The sequence below is a fragment of the Tamandua tetradactyla genome, chromosome 18, assembly GCF_023851605.1.
Source record: "Tamandua tetradactyla isolate mTamTet1 chromosome 18, mTamTet1.pri, whole genome shotgun sequence".
Taxonomy (NCBI): domain Eukaryota; kingdom Metazoa; phylum Chordata; class Mammalia; order Pilosa; family Myrmecophagidae; genus Tamandua; species Tamandua tetradactyla.
Genome location: NC_135344.1, coordinates 23,937,908 through 23,962,449, shown reverse-complemented (window position 1 = coordinate 23,962,449; position 24,542 = coordinate 23,937,908). Strand labels below are relative to the sequence as shown.

The 24,542-nt window shown below is 42.5% G+C and overlaps 1 protein-coding gene across 18 annotated transcripts in view; it reads left to right on the top strand.

The window, feature by feature from the left end:
* The window catches only part of NEDD4L (NEDD4 like E3 ubiquitin protein ligase), a 356,789-nt gene extending 334,110 nt beyond the window's left edge, over positions 1-22,679 (top strand). For all 18 annotated transcript variants that reach the window (XM_077135363.1, XM_077135365.1, XM_077135374.1 and 15 more), the window contains 8 exons: positions 639-734; positions 8,576-8,649; positions 10,735-10,795; positions 12,319-12,378; positions 13,903-14,010; positions 15,380-15,476; positions 16,282-16,354; positions 21,273-22,679. In XM_077135363.1, coding sequence (XP_076991478.1) covers positions 639-734; positions 8,576-8,649; positions 10,735-10,795; positions 12,319-12,378; positions 13,903-14,010; positions 15,380-15,476; positions 16,282-16,354; positions 21,273-21,375 — 672 coding nt within the window. In that variant the 3' untranslated portion in view covers positions 21,376-22,679. The remainder of the gene's footprint in view (positions 1-638; positions 735-8,575; positions 8,650-10,734; positions 10,796-12,318; positions 12,379-13,902; positions 14,011-15,379; positions 15,477-16,281; positions 16,355-21,272) is intronic.
* The last annotated feature ends 1,863 nt before the right edge of the window (positions 22,680-24,542 follow it).

Here is a 24,542-nt window from a genome sequence, read left to right as displayed (position 1 = left end):
AGAAATTTCTCTTAACCTCTAAACTGATTTTATACTACATTTCAACAGTATTTTAAATACAACTTGCACTTTCCTTTTTGCCTTCTCAGAGCTGGTCAGGTCCCCAGCAGTGGAGTCTCTGACACTGGACAGAGAGAGAGAGAGAGAGAGGAGACACTGCCTCTTGGGGTCCCTACTCTGAACTTCTGAAACAGGAGCAGCCTCCCTACTGGCTTAAATTAATTTGTAGTGAGCAATAAAGGCCCAGGAAAGGGCATGACTTAAATCCATTGGTACTTAATTAACTAAACCATTCTCTTTCCTTCCTGTTTTTCTCCGATGTTTTCACCCTAAGGATGGAAAGTATATTCCACCTTTCACCTTAAATTTATACATCAGTGCAGTGTCTGGCAGCTTTGACCAGCCTCTTGAGTTAGTGGCTTCTACACCACAGAGCCCAGGATCCAACGCTACAGAAACTTCATTTGCATTCTAAATTAAAGAGGAAGAATTTGTTTGGGGTGGAGCAGAAAACACTGATCAGTGAAGAATGTAATTCTTGTGCATTCTGAAAAGGACTTAATTATTCAAGGAAGTAAAATGAATTTGTGTTTTGAAAAGCAAAATGTTTAATTTTAATTTCTGTGTCATTTCTGTAGGATAGTGAATATTACAATTCTTTGAAATGGATCTTAGAAAATGACCCCACAGAACTGGACCTCATGTTCTGCATAGATGAAGAAAACTTTGGGCAGGTATGTATGGGTAACTCTAGGAGCACTGCTTTGATATTTAAAGAGCATTTTCTTTTTCACAGACTGTAATACAACTTCGCTGAACAATTAAAAAAACACCACCAGAAGTTTTAGATGTTAATTATCATCTCATTGTATCGGTATCTCATTGCCATGCCAGGAAACCAAGTACCAATTACAGCCCTTTCTCTGTCCCAGCACTAAGTTATAGAAATTCTAAGCAGCCTCCTGGTGCGTGCACTAGTTCCTCCCTAACCTAAAGCAAATCCAAAAGGGAATGTTTTCATTTCAGCTTTGGTTTTAGAATTTAGATACTTCCAGGAATAGTGTAGTTTTTTACTTGAGGATGTTATACGTAGCCAGGTGTGGGTGATGTTGGGGGTGCTGTGCTGGTTTTGTTTTTCTTTCTTTTTCTTTTTTCTCTGCTTTCTGTTGTCAGAGTGAAATTTATCCTATGTGGGGCTCAGCGTGCTGGGCTCAGGTCCCTGAGTACTACCTTCTTGCTTTGCTCCCACACTGTCATTAAGGCTGGATTCATCATAAAGTTCATTTTCAAAGGTCAAGTTGCCTACTTGGAATTTTCATCACTACCCAGCAGTTCCGTAGGATGTTTGTTTAAGCCTGAAACCTTTGATTCATTTTCTCCCCAACAATAACAGTGCTTCTGGGAGATATTCTCATGCTACCTATCCTTTGACAAAAGCCCATCGATATTTTTCATCTCGCAGACCAAATATACAGGGTCTTGAAATTGATTAGAACACAGAGCTTGTTAAAGAGTTGCCATATGGAAAGTGTGATAGGATTGTTCTATCAATTAATTACTACAGAGATTTTTCGAAAGGGCACACAGTACTGTCAAAACTGTGTTTACAATCTGTTTCACTTCGTAGAGTTGTACTATCTCTCAAGGGTGAAGTTACGAGGTCAGCCCTTGGCCACTTTGGTTTACGGCCTGAGAGAAAAGAAGCTGATACCGATAGATGTAAAAGAATTGATAAGAACTGAGGGCAAAAATTTTTGATCAAGAAAAGGATCACATTGATATAAAAATTGTTGCTCCTGTGTCATATGTTCGAACTAAGAAATCAGTAACTCGTGTGAGTTGTGGAACCTGGGAGGGACTTGGGGAATTTGTATTTTCCTTCCCAGTTGGTTGGGTGAGGTTCATAGAACCTAAGACAGCAGAGACAAGAGATCTTGGGACTTAAGGTAAAAGATCAACTAGTACATGGGCGGTGCAATGGTGGCTTAGTGGCAGAATTCTCACCTGCCATGCCAAAAACCCGGGTTTGATTTCTGGAGCCTGCCCATGCCAAAAATAAATAGATAGATAGATAAAAAAACAAGATCAACTAGTGCATTAAAAATTTAAAAATTTTTTTTTGCCCCTTTTTGGGGGAAGGAGGGGTCCATATAGTACCCCATGCCTAAAAATGCTCACAAACAAATGGACAATGCTCTTTGGGGATGGGGCTCATCCTGGAGGCGGGGGGGGGGGGGGCTTTGCTGCTGCAGCCCCACCAGTAGGTCACCAGTGCCTCCTGGGACCAAACACACTGCATGCTGCCCAGCCCATGTCTGCTTCCTTCTTTGACACCAATTGCTCACTTGCCCTCAAAATGCCTGCAATTACAATACCTTCCTCTCTTCTTCCCTTCTTTTCCTGCACTTGCCACATTTTGTTTAGCCTCCTTGAAGGCTCTGAATCCTCTGCAGGCCCCAGAATGCACATGTTCCTCAGCCAGCAGCCTTTGCCTGTTCCTCTTCTTGTCCCACCTGCACAACCTCCCATGGCCTCGGCTGCCGTCCATTGCCATGCGGCTCATGAGTCTCACATCTCCGGCCCACACCTGTCTTCCAGTCTCAGAACCCTCTGGTTGACTGCCACTGGAACCTCTCCTGACGGTCCATCATCCCAGACTAAGGTCATTTCCTCCTCCCAACACCCAGGTCTGCTGCTGATCTGATAAGGGCTCCACCATCCCCTCAAGCCAGAAACTTGGGAGTCATCTTTAAATCTTCCCTCTTTGGTGTGCCACATTCAGTCCCTCTGTGTCCCATTTGCCACCATATACTATTGATTCAATCTCCTTACCTCTCCTCGCAGCATGCTTACCTAATCCAGGCTCCTTTCTTGTTTGTGTTGTTATAACAGCCTCCTATCAGTTTCCTTGTTTCCTGTCTTGCTTTACTCCCCAGTCCATTATCTGATGCCCCAAAATAATGTAGAATAAAAGTGCAAACCTCAGCATGCAATTCTACTTAAACAGCAGTTTTTCAGTGGCCAACCTGTAAATTTTTGATCATGGCTTATGACCCCTTGGGATCCAACACTGCACACCTCTGGCCTTGTCTTTTGACTCCTCCTTCCACTCACCATTCCAGGCATGCATCAACAGTGTCCCCAGAAACGCCCCAGTGGCATGATGCTGGCTGTGCAGTGCCTTCTCCAAACCTGTACTTCATTCTCTCTCCCCACTCACTCTGCTCATGCTGTCCTGTGATCACTGACCAATTTATTATATGTACTCTAAGCCCCTTAAGATCTTCTTGGTATCTCCAGTACTTAGAATATAGTTGATGCCCACTAAAAATTTGCTGAGCAAATGAATTAATAGTGCTGTCTTAGTTTAGAAAAATGTTAAAACTGTTATAAAGTATTGGAAGTCCTAGATTTAAGGAAACAAAATCTTTTGAATTTCAATAACAATTTTTTTTAGTTGGATCTGTTTTATGGTCTTTAACTCCCAATTTTCAAAGGGTTACACATCAGTAGTTGCCTTAGAACTGTCTTCCTTTCATTTTTTTTTCTGGGGCGGGGGGGGGGCGATACATGAGCTGGGAATCCAACCCAGGTCTCCCACATGCAAGGCAGGTATTCTACCCCTGAACCACCTGTGCACCCCCTCCTTTCATTTTTAATGCATAAAAGAGGAAGTAGAAATAAAGAACGAGGGAGCAAAATCAGTCTTGCATGTTAAATGCATGAAAATCTTTTTACATATCCACTTATAGAAAAACCATGTCTAACTTAAATGACAGTTCAGAAAACTATTAGCAATGTCAAAGTTAAAAGCAGAAGATGTGTGCTTCCCTGAGTTATAGTTAAATGTAACTATCTCCAACTAATAAGTAAAAACTAAAATAGGATGTTTGGATTTTTAAGTAGACTTCTAATAAAATTCTGATTTTGCTAATTATGCTAATTATTCATGAAAAATTATTCTTAAGCTCTTCATGTAATGCTATAGATTTTCTGATTTTTGGATAGAATCAGATAGTATAATGCGATAATCACAGCAGACCCACGAGATGAGTAAGATAATGATTAGGTGCCTGATTTGTTTAATTACTGCCTTCCCTTTTAGGAGAGCTAACCTGATTAACAGGAGACTAAAATATCTTGTATCTCTCTTGCATTCTGATAAGAAATGCAGAGTGAGTACGCAGCCATGGATTGCTCTCATCTCTCATGTCCAGTCCATCACCAAGCCTGTTGATTTCACCTCTCAAATAGTTCTTTATCTGTTTCTCTCCATGTTCCACCACCCACACTCAAGTCCAAACTACCATCTTCTCTTGTAGACTCCTGATTGGCCTCCCTGCATTTACCATGGCCTCCTGTAATGGTAGAGTGACCTTTTCAAAATGTGGAAAAGGCCAAGTAATTCCTCTGCCAGAACCTTCAGGGGCTTCGCACTGCCCTCATTATCTGAGGGCAGACCCCCAAGTCCCAAATTTGATATCCTGAGAGGTCCCACCTGGTCTGGCCCAGCCCACCCACTCATCCTCCAAGCTTATTTGTATCATAAAGCTGCCCTGTATCTTTCTGGGATAACCCCACTAGTCTTCTGGAACACATTTGAGAGGCAATTTTCAGTTCAGATATCCCTTCTTTAAGGAAGCCCACACTGCTCCCAGACCTCACGTAATTTCAGAGTATCTCCGTTCCTCCCAGCTGGTATAAAGAAATGGACAGATAGGAAAGTAAAGGAAATTTGAAGTTAGGAAGTTCAGGGTTGACTGATGCCTCAGTATAATCTCTGTGATGACTGTGGGGAGAGGTTTGCAGGGAAGGGATGTATTAATCAGGGTCTCTAGGGAAGCAGAACCAACAGGAGATAATCTGTAAATACAAAATTTTATAAAAGTGTTTCATGTAACTGTGGGGATGCACGAATCCAGATTGCTAAGGCGAGCTGCAAACTGGTAATTCCAGTGAAGGTTTTAGATGAGTTCCTTAGGAGAGACTGACTGGCTGAAGTAAAGATAAAAATGATTTCTTCTGACTGCTGAAGTCATCATTTCTCCTTTTAAGGCCTTCAACTGATTGGATTAAAGGTCTCTCATTGCTGAAGACACTCTCCTTTGTTGATTGTAGATGTAATCAGTCATAAATGCTAATGACTTAAGTCCACAGAATATCCTCTCAGTACTTGCTTGACCAGACATGTGGGTACCATCACCTGGCTAAGTTGACCCTTGAATCTAACCATCATAGTCCACCCCATGTCAACTTAGCAGCCATACACATCACCTTAAACCGTACTTAATCTTTTAATAAAAACCAGCAGACAGACGTATTTTTCGCCTAACAATACTTAGCTGTCCTACATACAACCAGAAATGCATTAAATCTCTCCAAAATAGAGTGCAAGTCCTTAGGTAATATTCATTTTTAAACTTGAGATACCGTAACTTAAATACTAGAACATGAGCAATGCAACTTATGTCATATGATAAGGGGATAAGATAGAGAAGAAAGCAAAGATATTTGCTTTATATATGAATACAAACATAACAAAACAAGGAAGGAATGGTCATACTATTATAGTCTCTTCAAAGCAATCTAGGCCATTTCTAGCAAGCTTCTCACAGTGCTTCCAGAATCTTCCCCTTATCCATTTATAAAGTCGTTCCAGCATTTTTGGCAAATCACAGCACCCTACTCCTATTATCAAAGCTGTATAAGTCAGGGCCCTCTAGGGAAACAAAACAGGAAATATCTGTAAATATAAACTTTCTAAAAGTGTCTCATGCAACTGTGGGGATGCATGATTCCAAATTCCATAGGGCAGGCTGCAAGCTAACAACTCCAGTGAAGGTTTTCAATGCATTCCATAAGAGAGGCTGGCTGGCTGAAGTAGAGATGAAAACTCCCTCTTCTGACTGCTGAAGTCATCCCTTCTCTTTTTAAAGCCCTCAACTGATTGAATTAAACGTCTCTCATTGCTGAAGACACTCTTCTTAGTTGATTGTAGATGTAATCAGTCACAGATACAATTTACTAATGACCTCAGTTCACAAAATGTCCTCTCAGTACTTGCTTGACCAGACAACTGGGCACCATCACCTGGCCAAGCTGACACATGAGCCTAACCATCATGAGGGCGAAGGCTGAGGGGAAGGGAGCTAAAGCAGCAGCTGCCAAGAATTGGATGGGACTTCCACTGGGGACAGAGGTGTGAAGGGCGCTGACTGCCCAGTGAGACTGGATCCCACAGATTTGTGGGGATTTGTCCAGTAGACGTAAATATTCCTAGAAATGTTTCTACCTACAGTTTTGTTTGTTTTTTTGTTTTTTTCCACAAGCACTTACTGAGCACCTCCAGTGTGCCAGGCACAGTCAAGTGATTATAATCCTGGAATGTGTCTTTTGTACATTTGAGCATGTTTCCTTTGGTATAAGTTTTAGAAAACAAATTATTGTGAAAAGGGATATATACATTAAAATTGTGATGGCTATTGCCAGATTAACTTCCAAACTGGTTGAGCCAATTAAGCTGTCCCCTAACCATGTAGGTGAGAACCATTCAGCCACACTGGCTCGTTCTGTTGTTGTTTTATCACTAGTTGCTGCTTTTTGAGACATCAGGGATATTTTCTCCTTTTCCCCTCCCCACCTTGTGGTTGATCCTCTCATTCAATAGCTGTCTGGAACTTTCAACTCTTAGGAAATGCCTGGGGAGGCCCTGATAACACAGAGAGAGATGAGAGTGCCTCTTGGAAGGTACATGTGTGGCAGGGATCATGGTTCTCCATTTACTTCTTCTGCCCAGAATATCAGAGGGCTGTGGTGGAAATTATCTCAGCATAGCTGAGCTGTCCCACTTCAAAAGCCTCCTCATCACTAAGAATTGCACTTGGATTTACTGACTCATCATTCAATATGGATCTGATGGGGAAATTCTATTACTGAAGGGAGCAGCATTTGGGACCCAAGACCATCTCTGAGGAGAAATAAGTAGGGGAAGAATAAACAACAAGGGGCCTACATAAAAGTACTACAAATGATATAAGTGAACACTACCCTCAAGCCTCCGGAAAAAAAAATTGCCAAAGAGCTGAAAATGGTTCTCTATAGAGAATTGGTCCCACCCCACTCCTAAGGAAAAATTGTTTGACATCTTCAAGAATTGATATGTTCTCAATAAGGCAGGAGCAGATAACCACAAGGAGAAACTTGGATGAGACGGATGACAGCAGTGGGAAAGGAATATGGAGGTGATAAGGAAGGATGTGAGGAAAACTAAAAACACAGTAATAATTACAATCCACCTTGGGTCAGTGAAGAGTTGAACTGGCATTGTAGGAGATGGAGTTCAGCCATGTGTTGGGAAGACTAGAACCCTTCCCAAACAAGAGGAAAGAGAAAAAGAAGAAAACGTGGTGATAAGTTCGGCAATTAATGGGAAGATTGGAAAACCATCTTAATGTGAATAGAGGCAATAGCCAGGTATACAGTCAAAGGAAACTTTGGAGTTCAACAAGATAGAACTATCCGCATCAGAAAGGCTCAGTGTGTTCCTGGGTGTGTGTGCTGGGGAGATGAGGAATCATCTGAGTAGGTCTCTGCCACAGCAAAGGCTCTCACTGGAAACTGGACTCTGCATCCCTTGTGGGAGGAACCCTGAAACTTACTCTGGAAAACCCTCTCCCAAAATAAATCTGAAAGGAGTCTCACCAAAATGTTGATGGTGGCTAAATGCGGAGAGAATAGTAGAGCTGTGAATGGTATATATTTCCCCATTCTCTTTTTTTTTTTACCTTTCAAAATGTCTATAATTAAAAAAACATTTGATTTTTTTAAATGTTGCGTCACTCCCTCCCTCCCTTTCTGCTAGTTATTGCTTTATACGTGATGCTGTTAAGCCAGGGTTGGACCAGAGTCTAAGAGAAGTTCACCACTTTGTTTTCGGCTGCTTTGCTCATTTATGATCCTGGGTGGTTCTAGGGAGAGTTTGTGGGAGCAGATGAATGGGCCGAGATGTCTGGGTACAAATAAATATCCTTATTATCAGGGTGGCAGATAAATCTGTCTTTTCCACATGACTTCTTAAGCTTTCTCTCTCTCTTTTTTTTTTTTTTTTGAGTCCCTGTGTTCTGTTCTTTTGAAAGAAATTCCATGTGTTGTTTTTTATGGCTATAAAATTTAATTTTCAGAAATAAATAAAATACATTAGAACCAGAGTCTGTGTAGTTCTGATGGATGGTTGGATCCTGTCTTTCTTCTGTTACATCTAATTAATTAATTTCTTGATAAATGAACAACAGTTGAAAAAATGTTGCTGCTCTCCATTGTTGCCAGTGTATGAAGTATAATTAAAACTCATAAATAACCATAGAATAATTTGCCTTCAATGATAGCATCTTTAAATATGTAACATCTTAACAATTTAAAAGCCTCATTAGACATTCTCTTTGTGCAGAGACCCCATTTGCTGGGAAATCTTCCTGAATAAATTTTGCTTATTTTTCTTTTACATACTAAGACTTTATTACTTTATATGCAAAGTGACTTCATGATGGTGATTGCTGTTTTATCTGTGTGGTTACAGACATACCAAGTGGATCTGAAGCCCAATGGGTCAGAAATAATGGTAACAAATGAAAACAAAAGGGAATATATTGAGTACGTATATACATATTTAAACCTTTTCTTTTAATATGAACCTTAGTTTATTGGCCAGTTTTCAAAAATACAAGTTCCTTTTTGGCTTGTACTAATGGGAAATTGAATTATGTGATAGAAAATTTTACTTCTACATGCAAGCAATGGAAGAAGAAAAAGTACATTATCAGGTAATATGGCACATACCCATTTGGATTATATGGATGTAAAGTCTGAAATTTAAAATTACAATGATAGGACAATGGAAGATTAGAAATTACCAAAAATAAAATATTTCTTCTCTTCTAACTTCTTTTCCATAATGAAAAGGTAGGAAAGTAGATAAAATGAAGAGACAGAATTCAACACTTACAAACATAACTGTTTCTGATGTTTATAATTTTCTTAACCCACTCTTAGCCTCATTTGATCTAACAAAACATCAAGTCTTTTTAGAAGTCTAGCTTTTAAGAAATTCTGGGGCATTTGTACTAGGCAGAAGATCTTTCTCTGTTGGTCACAGTCCTTTTCTTCTTTGGGGATTGTGTGCGTCTTTATGTATATGTGTGTAAATAAATGCTTCAAATGCACAATTCTGGGATATCCCAAGGATTGCCAGGCTGCTATCGCTAGTCTTTCTAACTTTGCTAGTTTAGACTAGCCTTGCCTGTGCAGGGACGAGGTGAGTGCAGTATTGTCAGGTTCTGGGTCCCTGCAGCAGCCTGAGCTCCTTGTTTGCATCTGGCATGCCACTGCAACAAGCTGGGCTCCCTCCTTTCTTCTCATTTGAAATTGGTAAGAGGACTTGAATTTGTAGAATTGGCCAAGAGTCAGCAACTTTCAGTGTCATTTGCAAAGACAAACCTACTGACCTTCCTAATTAGGAAGAAATGTAGAGTGTTGGAGTCTCTACTTAGAAACCATACATAACAAAGTAGAAATTTTCTGCCCTACCAAGTTAAAAGCTTGTCATGCTTAATAAAAAGCCAGAAATAAGTCACTGCGCTTACTTATCAGTTAACATTAAATGGCACACTTGTTTTGAACTTGGGCAATCTTAGAAGACCGCACACTGGCTGATACCATTGTCTCTATTAGGAAAGACAGACTTCAAATGGGTTTTAAATAAAGAAATAAAAAACACTCCACCAGAGGGTAGCTAGGATCTAAAGTCTCAGGAATCTGATGTATAATATGTGCTGTGCATCCTTCTTTGCAGTTAACTGTTTTAGGTTTCAGGCTTGGGGAGAGACTAGGCAGAGTTCCAGCTAGCATAACTGAAAAATTCATGTTGGAAATCTCTCTGGCACCATGTACTCCCCTGTTGCAAGAATGATTTGGGGCAGATGATATAGCAGAATACAGTGAAACCTGGTACGCTTGGGCCACGGCTGGGCAAAAGGCTGGTCCTCCAGGGCCATTGCCATGGTGCCTCCTTGAGCTGAGAGCCCTTACAAGGACGGCCATGTGCTGGGACACTAGGAAATGCCCTGGATGGAATCCAGCATGGATTTGACTTTAAGTAAATCCTGCTGTGTACCAAACACTGTCACAGGGAAAGCTGTTTCAGTGAATTTCGGTTACTTGTAGAAGTCTCACCATTAATCCTCCAGATATTAGTATTTAAGACATTAGCGTACATCATTTTGCTGATAAAGTATCCTTGTTGGAAATCAGTACATTGAATACTAGATTGAAATATATGACAAAATATGCCTATTTGGATACTCTTTAAAATGCAAACTTATACATATATTTAGATACTTGTATATATGCGTGTGCATTATATACTCGCACACACTTGTAACCAAGGACCTTTTTTCTCCACACAGTCTCATTTATGAAACACCTTTTGTAAACTAAGTCCTTGACCTGGAAAGAAAGAAACCAGGAATTATTCTTTTTTCAATCCTCAGCGAGGTTTCAGGTGTTTGACGTGTGTTCCAATGAATGTTGAAAGAATTATTGAATAAACAGTGTGTGGCGCAGCATTAGATCTCCTTTCTGCCTTTCCCCTGCCTGATGAGAATCCCTCGAGGCTGTGAAGGAATAAATGAGCACCAATTATAATGGAAGTAGTAAATCTTGTTCCATTTTCTCCTGCAGCTTAGTCATCCAGTGGAGATTTGTCAACAGGGTCCAGAAACAAATGAACGCCTTCTTGGAGGTAGGTTGGGCTGGCGGGATCCTTTGCCATGTGCCTTTAGCCATGGGTCTGAAAGCAGGGGGATTGCTTTTCTCGCTGGGGGTGGGGGTGGGGGGTAGAATCCCCCCGACGCCTGGAGACCGGAGTAGGTGGGACCACGAGGCGGGAGCATCAGGATACACCAGCCAGGCTCTGGGGGGCTGCTGGACCTCCACCTTGGATTTTTCAAGTGTTATTTTCTTTGCTTCTCTTATTTGTTAATCCACTTTAACCACTTTTAATGAAGGGTCTTTAACAAACTGAATCCAAAGGCAGGTTCCCCCACGGAAGCAAGAACCATTTTCTTGAAGTTTCAGGGTGTGTTCATGGGCAGGCTGGGGGACACGTCACTGCCTTTTGGCACAGTGACAGGTTCTAAAAACCATGGACTTGGAACTCAACAGCACAGGAGGCAGTTTCCAGTCAGGTCCCCTGTGAGCAAGCCTTCCCCTTCAGCCGCCGGACGTTCTTTCCTTTCTCCTATCCTTTCTTTATGGTCCTCCTCGTAATTCCTCAGACTTTCTCCCTGTCTGGGTACATGCAAACACGTTTTCTTAGGCTGGGTTTTATTATAAACCAGGCCACTTTGTCCCAGCTTTCACCCCGTGACGGGGGTGGGCGCCTCCCGATCTAGGCTTCTAATGGGATGGCCCCCAGGCACCCGAGAGGCCCCCAGCAAAGTTTGGCGGTCATCTTCCTACAAGTGCTTCACTTCGGCCAAAAGTGAAATTCCTTTTTAACTTTATAAGGTGTATCAGTTCCTCTAAAGATAACATAGGACAGAGCCACAAGTCCACATTTTAAATTTCCTCTGAACTGATGCAGAGTTTCCGTTGGGTGACACTCAGTTGAGCTCGCCCAGGTTCAGTCACCCACCCCAGGTGAGCCATGAATGACCTGCCCAGGTAGCGCAAGCCAAGAAGGCACCAAGGACTTAACACGCCTAGTGACAAAAATGTGAGAGCGAACCTGAGGACAGCACATTTCCTCCATTTAGATGAGAAACCCCAGGAAGCCCCTTCTTGGCCCCTACCCCAGGCCAGCGCCACCTCCCAGAATTGGCGGCTTTGAGAGCTGGTTCCGGGAACCGTGCTCCCAGCCTCCCCTCCACCAGGCCACACTGCAGCCTCCTGTGTTTCCGCTGTCTGTCTCCAGTGCTTAGTTATAAGAGTTCTATTGCACATCTGCGGCCTATGCATTTAAGACCCTACTCACTCATGGCAGTGTGTCATAAATGGCTTTCAGAATCCACCTGCTTACAGAAATCTATATTTTCAAAGGGTTTCAAAAATTACTCAAGTATTAGAACCTTCCAGAGTCTACTATTTTTGAACTGTTTTGTATTGTGACTGTGCTGTGGTTTTACTCGAATTATAGTTCTTTGATACTGTCACTGATCTATGAATCATTAGTAAAAAATGTATTTTTCCTAGTGAACCAAAAAAGTTTGTTTTCCTTCAAGGAAAAGTGTGTTTAGAGTGTTTTTGTTTGTTTTTTACTTTCAGGGATTCACAGAACTGCTTCCAATTGATTTGATTAAAATTTTTGATGAAAATGAACTGGAGGTATGTATTGTAAACATTTTATGTAAAGTAGGTAATTACAAATAATATTTTAATATTATCTGATGCACACTATTCTAAGGAGTAAGTTTAGATGAATTCTGTTACATTACTTAGCGGCCTTGTATGTTTGCTGATTTGGGAGTGAGAAATAGCAAAAGTAATCAGTGGTAGATTTATTGCCCTTGAGAGGACAGTTGTGGGAATATCGGGTAAGTACAGACCCACTTACCTGGGTTGGTTTTGTGGCCCTGTGCTCCAGGTAAAGGAGACTGTTGGGTCAGCAAGAGCCAAGTTTGCAGCGGCCCTTTGGGGTGGCAGCACCCTACTCCCAAAGCCAGATTGGCCAAGGATCCTGCAGCTGCTTTCCCGTCCCCACCACGGCAGCCAGGTGGGGGACTGGGCCACACAAGATGGGCGGAAGCATCAGCTAGGGGCTGCCAATGGCAGATGTCTTGGTGAACTTGAAGTGGTTTACGTGGTGTAAGGAAAATATCAGAAGACCAAGGAGGTAGCAGCAGAAGATAGTTTGATGGTTATCTATTTCCGCTGCTTTGTGGTGACTTCGATGAGAGAACAAATGAAAAACCGAAGAAGTTCTCACTATTTTCTGTGCTGAGAGAACAGAAGGAAGGCAATGTATTGAGAAGACTGTTGGTGAGATTCAGTTAGCCACATCCAGCGTAGCATTTCTCAGAAACTGACTTTCTGTACTTTTATCTTAAAATGGAACCATCAAGATAGAGGGAATCATAGGAACCATGGAGGATCAGCCCTTTGTTTTGCAGATGAGCATACTGAGGCTGGGAGAAGTTAATGATTTCATAAGGTTACGCAGCAGGCATTGGCATGTTTGGGACTAGGAACCCATTTTCAGACTTCCGGCTTGATTCTCCTTTCATTTTACTCGGGCACCTCTGCAAAAATGTCATATTCAAGCTTTCACAGGAAACCTTCCCTCAGAGGGTTGCGTAATTTGAAAAGCAAACCTTAGCTGACTGGGAAGCCAAAGCCCAGGCTGTCACTATCTGTCCACACTGCTCAGGCCTCTGGACAGCTCAGGGGCAGTTGTTCCCTGGATCCATCTACCTGGGGAGATGAGTTCCTGCTGTCACAAAGCACTAATCTTTTGAGGGTGGGGAGAAATTTTCAAATATTGAGACAAGTAACTGCTCTGAAGGGGACACAGCCAGGATAGGGGCATGTGAATGGAGTGTAAGATAGCGGGAGTGCTGTGGGGAAGATGGCAGGACAAGGAAGAGGGTTGACGAGAGTTTTTATTTCCAAGGTGAAAAGCCATGGTCTTGTCCAAGGGTTCGAGCTGAGTCCCCCTCATTACCCATGCCGTCCCCTGGTTCTGATGTGGCAGGGAAAATTGGGAACACGTGTTTTATGCATTTTATGAATTACTGGCTTGCCTGCTTGAGACAATAACAAATGCTGCATTGAGAGAGGTGATTTCTCAGTGTATGATTTCTTCAGCTTCCGTGTCCTGCCTCATTTACACCTGGTGAATTCCCTCCGTAGTTGCTGATGTGTGGCCTTGGTGACGTGGACGTGAACGACTGGAGACAGCATTCTATTTACAAGAACGGCTACTGCCCGAATCACCCCGTCATCCAGTGGTTCTGGAAGGTAACTCCCAGGCCTCTGCGGGCCTCCCTGGTGTGCAGGGGCCCTGCTGGCCCAGTCCCCAGTCTGGGCTGCTCCACCGATGTTAGGTCCCAGGGCCCTGTGCAGCCCTTCGTGTGGTCTCGCTTTAAGACTGCTGCTGAAGACTGGGGGCTCTGTTAGCATCTGGAATGTCCCAGGAGAGAAGCAGCAAACAGCTCAAAGAAGTCCTCCCTGCAGTTTTTCTAGAGCATTAATGGACAAGTAGACCTTGAATAGGTTTGTCCTGATCAAAGGGCTCCATCCTCCTCCAGCCACTTGGTTAAAATAGCTTCACTGAAAATACCCATAAATAGGATTTTGAAAAGAGTTCTTTGGATTGAGGAGTCCTGGGACTGTCCACCAAAAGCATAAATAAGAATGGAAGGTCTCTAGGCAGTAGCACTTTGGGGTGAACTCTTCCATGATGCCATTTCCTGTTAACAAAATCATTTTTCCAACTTCTCATTAATTCCAACAGACATTAAGTCTTTATATCTTTCAACCACAAATGCAAATGAATTGTGATTTATCGTCTTAGTACCATGTTTACATTCTGTTCAGCTTAGGAGGGAAATGAAATTGGAATGGCTGGGTCCCAGGGGAAGATGGTGAACTGATTTTAAAACAGTTGTTTTTTATTTAAGGGCTAATTGTTCACTTAGAAAAAAAAGAAATCATTTAGCCTATTTTAATTTGTAAATATCTATTGCTAATAATATGTCAAGTGCCAGCCAAATTATAGAGGAAGAAAAGAGAAAAGCAGAGGCTGTTTATATCCTAGTCCAAGCCTGACCTAGCTTTGATTTTTTAATTTTATTTTGGTTGTTTTACTGCAGTTCAAGTAACAATACCAGTAATGCCAGCTCAGTTCCTGTAATAACTCAGATATATAAAATATATATTGTTTTAGAGGCTTCTCCTTTCCTTTTTTCTCTGTTTTCCTTTTCATAAAATGTTATCTTCAGAGAATATATCCGCAGTAAGAAATCCCATCTTATACCCTGGGTTCCCTGGTGTTGATGCTTCTACTACATTGTATATTTGTAATTGGCTTAAGAGGAACTGGCAAGCCTTATACACAGGAACCTGAGCTTGATGCCATCAAAGAGTTGGCTTTTCATTACTTATTTTGACATATTGACAGGAGAAGAGAGAGACACTGTGATCTCTGTCTAAGACTAGAGGCCTCTATGGCAGCATCCATTTCAAAAAAGACTCCGTTTTCAGAGTCAACTGCCTAGGTCCTATGTTGCAACATAAATAAGATGAGCTCGCCTGCCTGCATTACAGCAGCCTGAGCTGCGTGCCACCTGGAGGCTCTGACGGCCTCCCCTCCTGCCTCTCTTCACAGGCCGTGCTGCTCATGGACGCTGAGAAACGCATCCGGTTGCTGCAGTTTGTCACAGGGACGTCCCGGGTACCTATGAATGGATTTGCCGAACTTTATGGTGAGCGGGAAGACCTTGAGTTCAGTTCTCCTCCTGTGACTCTCTAGCCTGGAAGCACCTGTGTCCCGAGAAGACCCTACCTCCCAGGTCTCTAGACAAGGTTGAGAAGGCATTTCATGAAAGCATGTTCGACCTAATTCAGTCCCAGGCTTTCTGTAGACAGCTGTGGCCTCAGCAGGCTCTCTGCAGTTACCTTTATCAGCATTGGGCTTTGGGCTTTCTTTTTGGAGAGAACTGCAAGGTTGGTTTTTCCCTTTTTGCTTTTAGCTTGTTTTTTTTTTTTAATATATCTTTAAAAATGAGATTTTGCAAAATCATCCATATGACTATAAACAGAGTATCTGAAGGACTTCATGTCCAGGAGGCAGAATTCTTCAGGACTTACTTGAGATTTAAAAATCACTCTTTCTGTTCTATAAATTGAAAGCCATGTTTCCTTTTTTCCCCTCCACAAAAAAAAAAAAAAGTAGTTTTAAGTTTAAATTCCCCAGTTCAGCTTAAAGGCTGTTGGGTACCTGCAGTTACCTGGTGAGATTCTGTTCTGAAAGCATCCTGGAGTGTCTGCTGTGTAGTACCGCAGGCCTCTTGCTTCTTCCCCCTACCTTAATTATTAAATGTTCCCTTGCAACAAAAGAAAATGTCCTAGGACTCAGCCTGGGGCTCATCCTGCCTTGGTGCAACCCTGAATGTATCCGAGCCTTCTCCATTTCTTCCTCCTTTCCTTCCCTTTGCTTTCTTTAAGCCACACCGTGGCTTTATTGACCACCTTCAGCTCGCTTTACAGCTGTCTTCTGTTTTTGTCTAGGTTCCAATGGTCCTCAGCTGTTTACAATAGAGCAATGGGGGAGTCCTGAAAAATTGCCCAGAGCTCACACGTGGTGAGTGACAAGCACTCCATTTTCAACAACTGCATTTTAAATAGTTAACTATGTGGGGGCTGGGCCAGCAGCTATGGAAGCTGCATGTCCTGCTCATAACCATAAATAGCTTAGAGCATGAAATGACCAAGATGCAGATGAAAATCTAAGTTGAACACTAATGCTAAAAAACTTAATTAACATCTGAAAGGACCCAGTAGGTTTGGCACATAAAGGGCTAAATCCTCATGCTCAGGGAAATTTTTGCAACCTATGCTTCTTCTCCATCCCTATCTATTCTAGGTAGTGGTGATTTCCCTTTATAGTCAACATATGTGGATATGGCAACTCCCAGCCTATAAAGGGAGTAGGATTCTACTCTAGCTTTAAGTTGGTTGAGAAGGAAAGTTTGGCTAAGAACTTATGATAAAATTCCTGACAGAAACATAGTTTTTTAAAGGTCTTACATGCCAGCCAAGGACCCATAATTCTCTGACATGTGAAAGGTGACTATGGCAGGGGCATGCCAGTGGTGTGACAATCGCCCATTGCCCCAGGGGAGATGAGCACAAGGCCCAGGCAGGACACCAGCAGCAGGAAGACGGAGCTCAGCAGCTTCTTTGGAGGCTTGTCTTAAAACACGGCCCAAAGGCAAAGTTTGCATGATGGGCTTTATTCAAGCAGCCTCCCATGAGCTCGTCTTGCTAATCCAAGCGCCAGTGTTCCTCCTATTCATTGTTTCCACGTAGACTTTTAGTTCCTTCTCCTTCGGGAGCCAACAGAAGTGGGCCCTCTGGAAGATGGCGCAGTCCAAGCAGGACCCCTCCTTGTCTCCCACCCAGCATGGGCTTCCAGGTGCACTTTGGCCATACAGAGCTAGTTACTACAACTGAGCATTCACTGCAGGAGACCCCCTCAGCTGACCCCTCAGCTCAGGGCACTGGCTAGAAGAGAATTTTCATGGAAATGTATTTGTGAAAAACTGGTGGTGAGAGGCTTTTTGCTTCCGTGTGACATCCTCACCTCACCACAAGAAAGGTTTTCCCACACTGTTCATATGCCCCTGAATGGAAGAAGAGAGCCGTCACCTTCAGAGCCTTGAAAGCTAGCCAGCTGCTGCCTAGGATTGGTAACAAGCCAAAGGAGTCATGGTCCATGATTTCCTGCCTTTGTTCCAGGGGGAAAGTGTTGTAGTCATCTGGAGCATTTGTCCCAAACAATAGCAGAGTAGGATGTGGCTGGCTGGATTATGATATCCCTGTTTTGAAAGGCAGTCAGCACTGAGCTGAGCCTATTGCTATTGAAGCAAAACTCCCAAATCATGTGCTAATAGTGAGGAAGAGCTATGTTTGGGGGCCCAGCCATCTTCCGTGGGTGGGGCACTATGCTAAGTGCTTTCCACATATTGTCCTATTCCATCTTCATGGTACCTGTATGGTAGACAACTGTTATCCCCAGGAGCTCATTAAGTAGGAAGCTTGTCCCTGCTCACACAGCTCATATACTCATAAATTACAGATTTTGAATTCAAGTCAGCCAGAATGAGAATCTACACACTTAACTGCTATGCTGTGTACTGTCTCCATTGATACCATTCACTCCCTTTTTAGACTCATCAGAGACAACCAGATAATTTTAGTGTTCAGTCCATGTCCCTCCATGATCCCATGATAGAGCTCACTGCTGAACTTTCCTAATACTTTAGAGCTCCCAGGCTTTAGCCACAGCTAGCAGATGCTGCTGCCAAGATGAGACCTCCAAACCTAACTTAGCTGCAAGTCGGAACTACCCAGAGAACTATAAAAAGATAGTGATGTCAGGGTCCCACCCCCAGACATTCAGATTTAGTTGGCCTAGGGTGTGGCCCAGACTCAGGGATTTTAGAGCTCTCCTGGTAATGCTTGTGTGTAGCTAGGGTTTAAAAGTCACCACTCTTGGGCCGTACAGTGGTGCCTCAGTGTTAGAATTCTTGCCTGCCATGCTGGAGGCACAGGTGTGATTCCCAGAGCCTGTCCATGCTAAAAAAAAAAAAAAAATCACCACTCTTCCCTGGGAAGGGCAAAGTTCTCCCTACTGGCTCTCCACAGAGCAGCTTTTCCTCTGTCTGTCATAGAAATAAAGCAACCATGTGATTCTCCTACTGATGAATCTCCCCCACCCCACAAACTGACTGGCCCCCTGACAAGAAGATGGGGTAGTAGCAAGTGGCACCAGCTGGCATGGTGGGACTGCCCTTTACCCTTCCCAGTGGCTCTCCTCCTAACCTGGCCCTGGGGTGCGGGTGTCACGAGGCTCTTTGTTCTCTCTGCTGGAAGCAGTAACTTCACTGGAATGACAACAGTTCCAAGAAAAAGCTTAGCCATGTATATATCTCATTTTCTTCTGTTTTAAGAAAATGTGAAATGTACTGTTTTTTTTTTTTATACATGGGCAGGCACCAGGAATCGAACCCGGGTCCTTGGGCATGGCAGGCAAGCACTCTTACCTGCTGAGCCACCGTAGCCCACCCTGAAAAGTACTCTTAAGCTTCCAAATAAAAAAAAAAGTAGATTCATCTAGGAAAGCAAGACCTGGAGGATCTGATTCTTTCTGAAGGGAATTTCCAGCCAGTCTTAGATGCAGTTATCCATTGTCTGACATTTAAAGGGCTTATTGCTCTATAAAAGGCTGCTGCTTGGATATTTAAAATCCCTCCTGACTGAGAGTCCCAGACCTACCTGCATTTTGAGGTAGAATCTAAAGGTAACTGAATCGGGCCCACGTGTCCTACCAGTGAGGAAGCGGAGCCTGGGAGGTAAATGACTTCCTCAACATCCGCTGCTGGTTAGTGGCAGGCCAGCACCAGACCCCTCTCCTGACCTCAGAAGTAACATTAATGTTTATTAAGCACTTACTATACTCTGGGCATGCCTAGCACTTTATATGTTCTGACTCATGTAGCTCACAACAATTCTGGAAGGTGGCTATTATTACCACCCCCTTCTTACCTGTAAAGACACTGCAGCCTGGAGCAATTAAGTAACGTGATTCAGAGGCTCAAGCCCCAGAACCTCAGATCATACACTCCCCTCTTACCTCTGACTCTCCCTCACATCAGTCTTTCTCAAACTTGAATAACAGAGGGAACCTTTTTTAAAGAGAAAACCTTGTCACCAGTGGTGAGAATACCTCCCTGAGTCCCAGAGGGTTTACCCACTTAAAAGTCTAAACCTTCCTCTGTGAAAAGCTCTTTTCAGTACATCTGCAAAAATGGAGTTTTGTGTTTATAACTAGAATCGTTTTTTAAGGCATTATCAAAAATGAAACACTTCCTTTAGGATTCCTGGGTTTCTGAGAGCACAGTGTTACTCTCTGCTTTGTCCTGCAGTGTTTGTTGAACAACTGTTAGAGAATCAGAGTGGAACTCAGCGTGTCTTATTAAATATTTTGGGGGTGGTTGGAGAGGCCACCACGGGCGTGTATTATTTCTTACTCTTGCTGATTGGTTAGCTTTCACAACATCGGAAGTTGTTCTCTTCTGCTTGGAATTGTGTGGCAGGGCCTGGAGGGACACTGTTTAGCTCTGGGGCTGTGGTGTTGGCTCTCATGGCAGGAGCAGCACCCACAGCATCAGAGAGCCAGGCTTTTGACCAGCATGGGGATGAATGCTGGTTCCAGCAGCTACTGTGTGACCTTAGGGAAGTAACTTAATCTTTCTGAGCCTCAAAGTCCTCTGTCAAATAAGAAGGAAGCATTACCTGCCTTTTAGAGGGTGATTACTAGGGTTTGATGTAATAATACGGAAGAGAACTTAAAAATTCTGGCTTGCACATAGTAAATGCTCCATGAATATCAGCTGTTATTAAAGCTTCGTCAGCTGCGACAGATGTGTGGTCATTCTACCACAGGTACACATCCAACAGACCACCCCCACGTGCATTCATTCTGAGTGGAAGCTCTTTCTTGAGCCCCGTGTAGGTATTCACTCAGTGTTGACAGAACGATAGCAGGGATCACTATTTACTGAGCACTTGCAAAGAGGCTCACTTTACGTATATTCTGATTGGGTGCTCCCAGCACCCCTCTGAGGTAAGTAGCAGTTTCCCCATTTCATCAGAAGAGCAGCCATTCAGAGAGGTGAGGCAGACTTCCCATGGTCACACAGCTGGTAAGTGGCAGAGCCAGAATTTGAACCTGGACTCTTAAACCAGTAGGCCTGTTCACCAAGGCCATCTGTTAGACTGGAGGCCTCGCTATAACCAGAGCAGTCTGCCGCACGGCATCTGAAGCCTCTAGATAACGGCTTTTTGCAGATGCGGCTTTTCACTCCAAACATAGTTTGTCTAGCTTTGGTTAAAGGCAGTAGCTGAACATTAGAGTTAAAAGTCTAGATTCTGCTGCTCCAGACAGCCTGAGCACTGTTCTTGAGTGTGTTGTGCTGCGAGGTGTGAGCGGGTGGGCACGTTGCCTTGGCCTCTCTGTGCTTCGGGGCCTGCAGCTGCAGAACGGGCATCCTGCGTAACAGCCATGTAGGGCAGTGATGCAAGGGACACTAGTTAGTACGGCAAAAGCACCTGGCTCAGGGCCCAACATAGGATAAGTGATCAGAAATAGTCAGTCTCAAGTCATCCATAACTCCTAAGGCATAATCGATTGTGTTTCCAGGGTTTTGAGATCTAAGGGTGAATGTCAATTATCTTTCCTTTCAAAAATCCCTTCCCACCAGGACATTTTCAAGATCCACATCTGGTTGTAGTAGAGAGTTATTATAACATTGAAAACTTAGTTTTCATAGTTTGGTGTGAGCAGTTTCATAGCTCGTTTTTACTTTTTGACAATCAAAATTGCTGGTTAAGACGTTTCCACCCTCTTGTACAAACACCAAATGAATCTAGGAAATGCTGTTGTAATTAAAAGGTGACTGCTTGCTTTTCACTGACACTTTCTTTTGCTTTTGCAGCTTTAATCGCCTCGACTTACCTCCTTACGAAACCTTTGAGGATTTACGAGAGAAGCTTCTCATGGCTGTGGAGAATGCTCAAGGATTCGAAGGGGTGGACTAAGCACCCCTGCTGTGGGGGGTGGTTGTTCATCAAGCAAGTTCCGCTTGCACTTTTGCATTTACCTGACAGACTTTTGCAGAGACGTTGGCAGAAGAGCAGGTGCTCGATGTAGTTCCTGGAGCAGGGCCTTCTCCAAGTTCACACGCTGGAACCTGGCCCCAGGGCACGTGCCTGTCTTTTCCACAACAAAGTATCAACTGGTTGACATGTACACTAATTACATTTCAAGAGGACTTATTCTATTTATGTTGTGCCTCTGTAGGCAAAGCCCTTAATAAATATTTTGCATACTTTCTGATGACAATGAATGGAATTAATCACTCTACAGGTATAGTATTACAATTCATGTTTACTTTTTAAAATGATTTAGACCGATTTTCAGATTTTATTTCATTACGATTAAAGATGTCCCATGTACTTGGAAAAGTGAGCATATATATATATATATATATATATATATTTTTTTTTTTTTGTATTTGACTTTCATACCAGGCTTAATGTGAGTGACATTTTTATTTTTAAGTATTTTGACAACACCCTCCGCTACTTTATTAGAATTGGAAGGCTGAGTTTTGTTCTAAAACCTTCTAAAGATGAGTACTTTGAGAGAATTTCATATCTAACATTAGGCATAATGATATTTTTTCCATACCCAGAGAAGATGAGAATAAACTGGATATTACATTCTTGTACAAATTTAGCGCCATAGCTACAGGTTGAGAGAATTGTAACACAGCATGACAAATTTGTGTTGACTTGAAAGAAGTCACACCATTATTCCTTAGAAGCAATTCCCTGTGCCACAACACATTTGAAACAGGGTTGGATTATCTTTTCTCGTAAGAGAAATTACTTTACCCTTCCTGATACTGTACAGTAATTCTTTTATTATATTTTCCTCTTTGCTATTTGTAGTAGAGACATTTTGAATGAAACTTGGCACTGCTTGATTTGAAACCGTGGAAACCAGATCTGTTTCATGTCCTGTTTGTATGCGTTTGCTAGTGGTAGCTAAAAAAACAAAAGCAATTTTTGTTCTAACTGCACCAATTCTGAAGGCACTTTATGTCCTACATGGAGGTCATACCTGGTTTTGTTTTCGTTTTTGTTTTTATCATAAACATTAATGTGATGATGATTTCTTCTCCCCGCACACACCTTTCTGGTGCAATATCTGTCACTCGTGAATCTGGCTGCTGATGATATATAAAAACCCAGATGTAAATCTGAGCCTGCAGATCTTTCCTCACCAATTGTTTTGTAATTTCTACTCAACAACAAAGATTTATTTAATAGACACTTAATCTAACCGAGTTCTGTTACCAATGACTTGTTGCATGCTTAAATACTGTGTCGTGCCTGAGTTGTATCTATAATGTACTAGATTAAAAGTGAGAGAGAAGACGTGATTCAATACACTGAAGTGGAGCGGGTGACCTGGTAGAGGCTTGGGGTTGAGGCCATCTGTGAGGTTTGAGTCTTTCCTACTTTGTAAGTCTTGTTATGGGATTCTGTCATGTTTGGAGAGAACGCCTGAGGCAGTGGGGGAGCTCAGCTGTCCTGGCAGCCTCGTGGCCTGGGTTCTCCTAATCCCTGTCACGGCAAGCAAGGGACACGAGAGATTTGATGTCTTTCCAGTTGTACATTTAGTCAAAAAATTCCTTTTTCATGGGTACTGTTTGTTGTGTAAGAGCGACCTTTTAGAATAAGAAACTGCTAGTTTCCCCCAGTTCTTCATTGCTTGTGAGAAGCCAGGGATGACTGTATTTGTTTAAAGGGGCACAGGGGTCTGAGATTCCTAATAGAAGGTGGATTCTGCAGAACCAAGTAGGGTTCCCTTTTCGTATTAGTTTGAAAACATCCAATGGTAATCAGAAAAACTTAATTATGCTCAGTATACTTACTGTTGGTGGGATTTTTTTACCCCTACAGTCAATGTAACAAATGACTCTGGCCAAACCCCCTTTTTGTAACCCACATAGTCCGGGGTCAGTTTCTTTTTAAGAATAATGCCAAAGCCTGAGTTGAACAGGATGCTTTGATGATCTTTGAGAGTGATCATATAATTTTAGGGAGAGAAATCCAATGATTCTATTCTTGGGGGGTTGGGGAAGTCCTGTCATTTTGTCAATGGCATTTTCAGAAAATCAGTATATCCACTAGATGCAAATTAAGCAAAGTACTGTATTGAAAATATGAAAGAAAACCATTCTGAAAAGATATTTCTAAGCGAGGAACTGATAAGAATTATCAAAACATACTTTTATGTTGAAAACTTCAAAGGTAGAAATTGTGAATGACAATTCAGTTCATCAATCCCTTAATAATAGCTGATTTTAATGACAACTAAAGAATGCTGGGTTTGAGGGTCTTTTTTTTCAATGATTTTCTTAGTGAGATATAATCATTCAAAGTGTACTCTGAAGGTCTTTTTTAAATGAAAATCCATTTCCCTCAATCTCAGCAATTTCATTCTTAGTCCAAAACAGAGATCTTGTTTTTTTTCTAAATCTCGGTGATCACCTTCCATCCTCTTCAGGACATAATAAAGAAAATGTGCTGCGTGCAGAGCAGATGGCCTGCCTGTGCCTTTGGCCTCGCCCCACCCCTGTCAGCAGGCACCTGGGCAGGAGGGCAGAGCGGTTGTCTCCAGCAGCCCACGCTGCTCTGCCATCCAGGCTCTTTATAGCCTTTGTTTTCTTCAAGCCACAGTTTCCTTAGTTCCCTGCAGAAGATACAGTTGTCATGGGCTATTTTACCATGGGGTTAAGAAATAGGTTCCAAATATACATTTTGCATGTTGAATATCTTTTGGCATCAGTTATCACTGCTGCCTGTAGGTCCCAGAAATCTCTTTCCCTACCCCTTGTTGGCCTAAAGATGAATTTGGAAATTCTGCCTCGTAGGATTAGTTTCAGACAGTTCTGCTTTTCTACCTGCTGTCTTCAGGAGTAGGTCTGTTTTAAAGTTGTGTTTGGTTTCAGTGCTTTTTTTCCTTTTTGTCAAACATTTATGGTGGTTTATTTTTCTGTAAAAGGTCTTCTAACAAATCACAAGAATGTAAGATATTTATTTAGATTTTGCTTTTTTCCAAGGCCCTTTGTTAGCTGATATCAGATAGCCCTAAGGTCAGATGGCAACTTATATAAAGCAACCTGACAAGAATT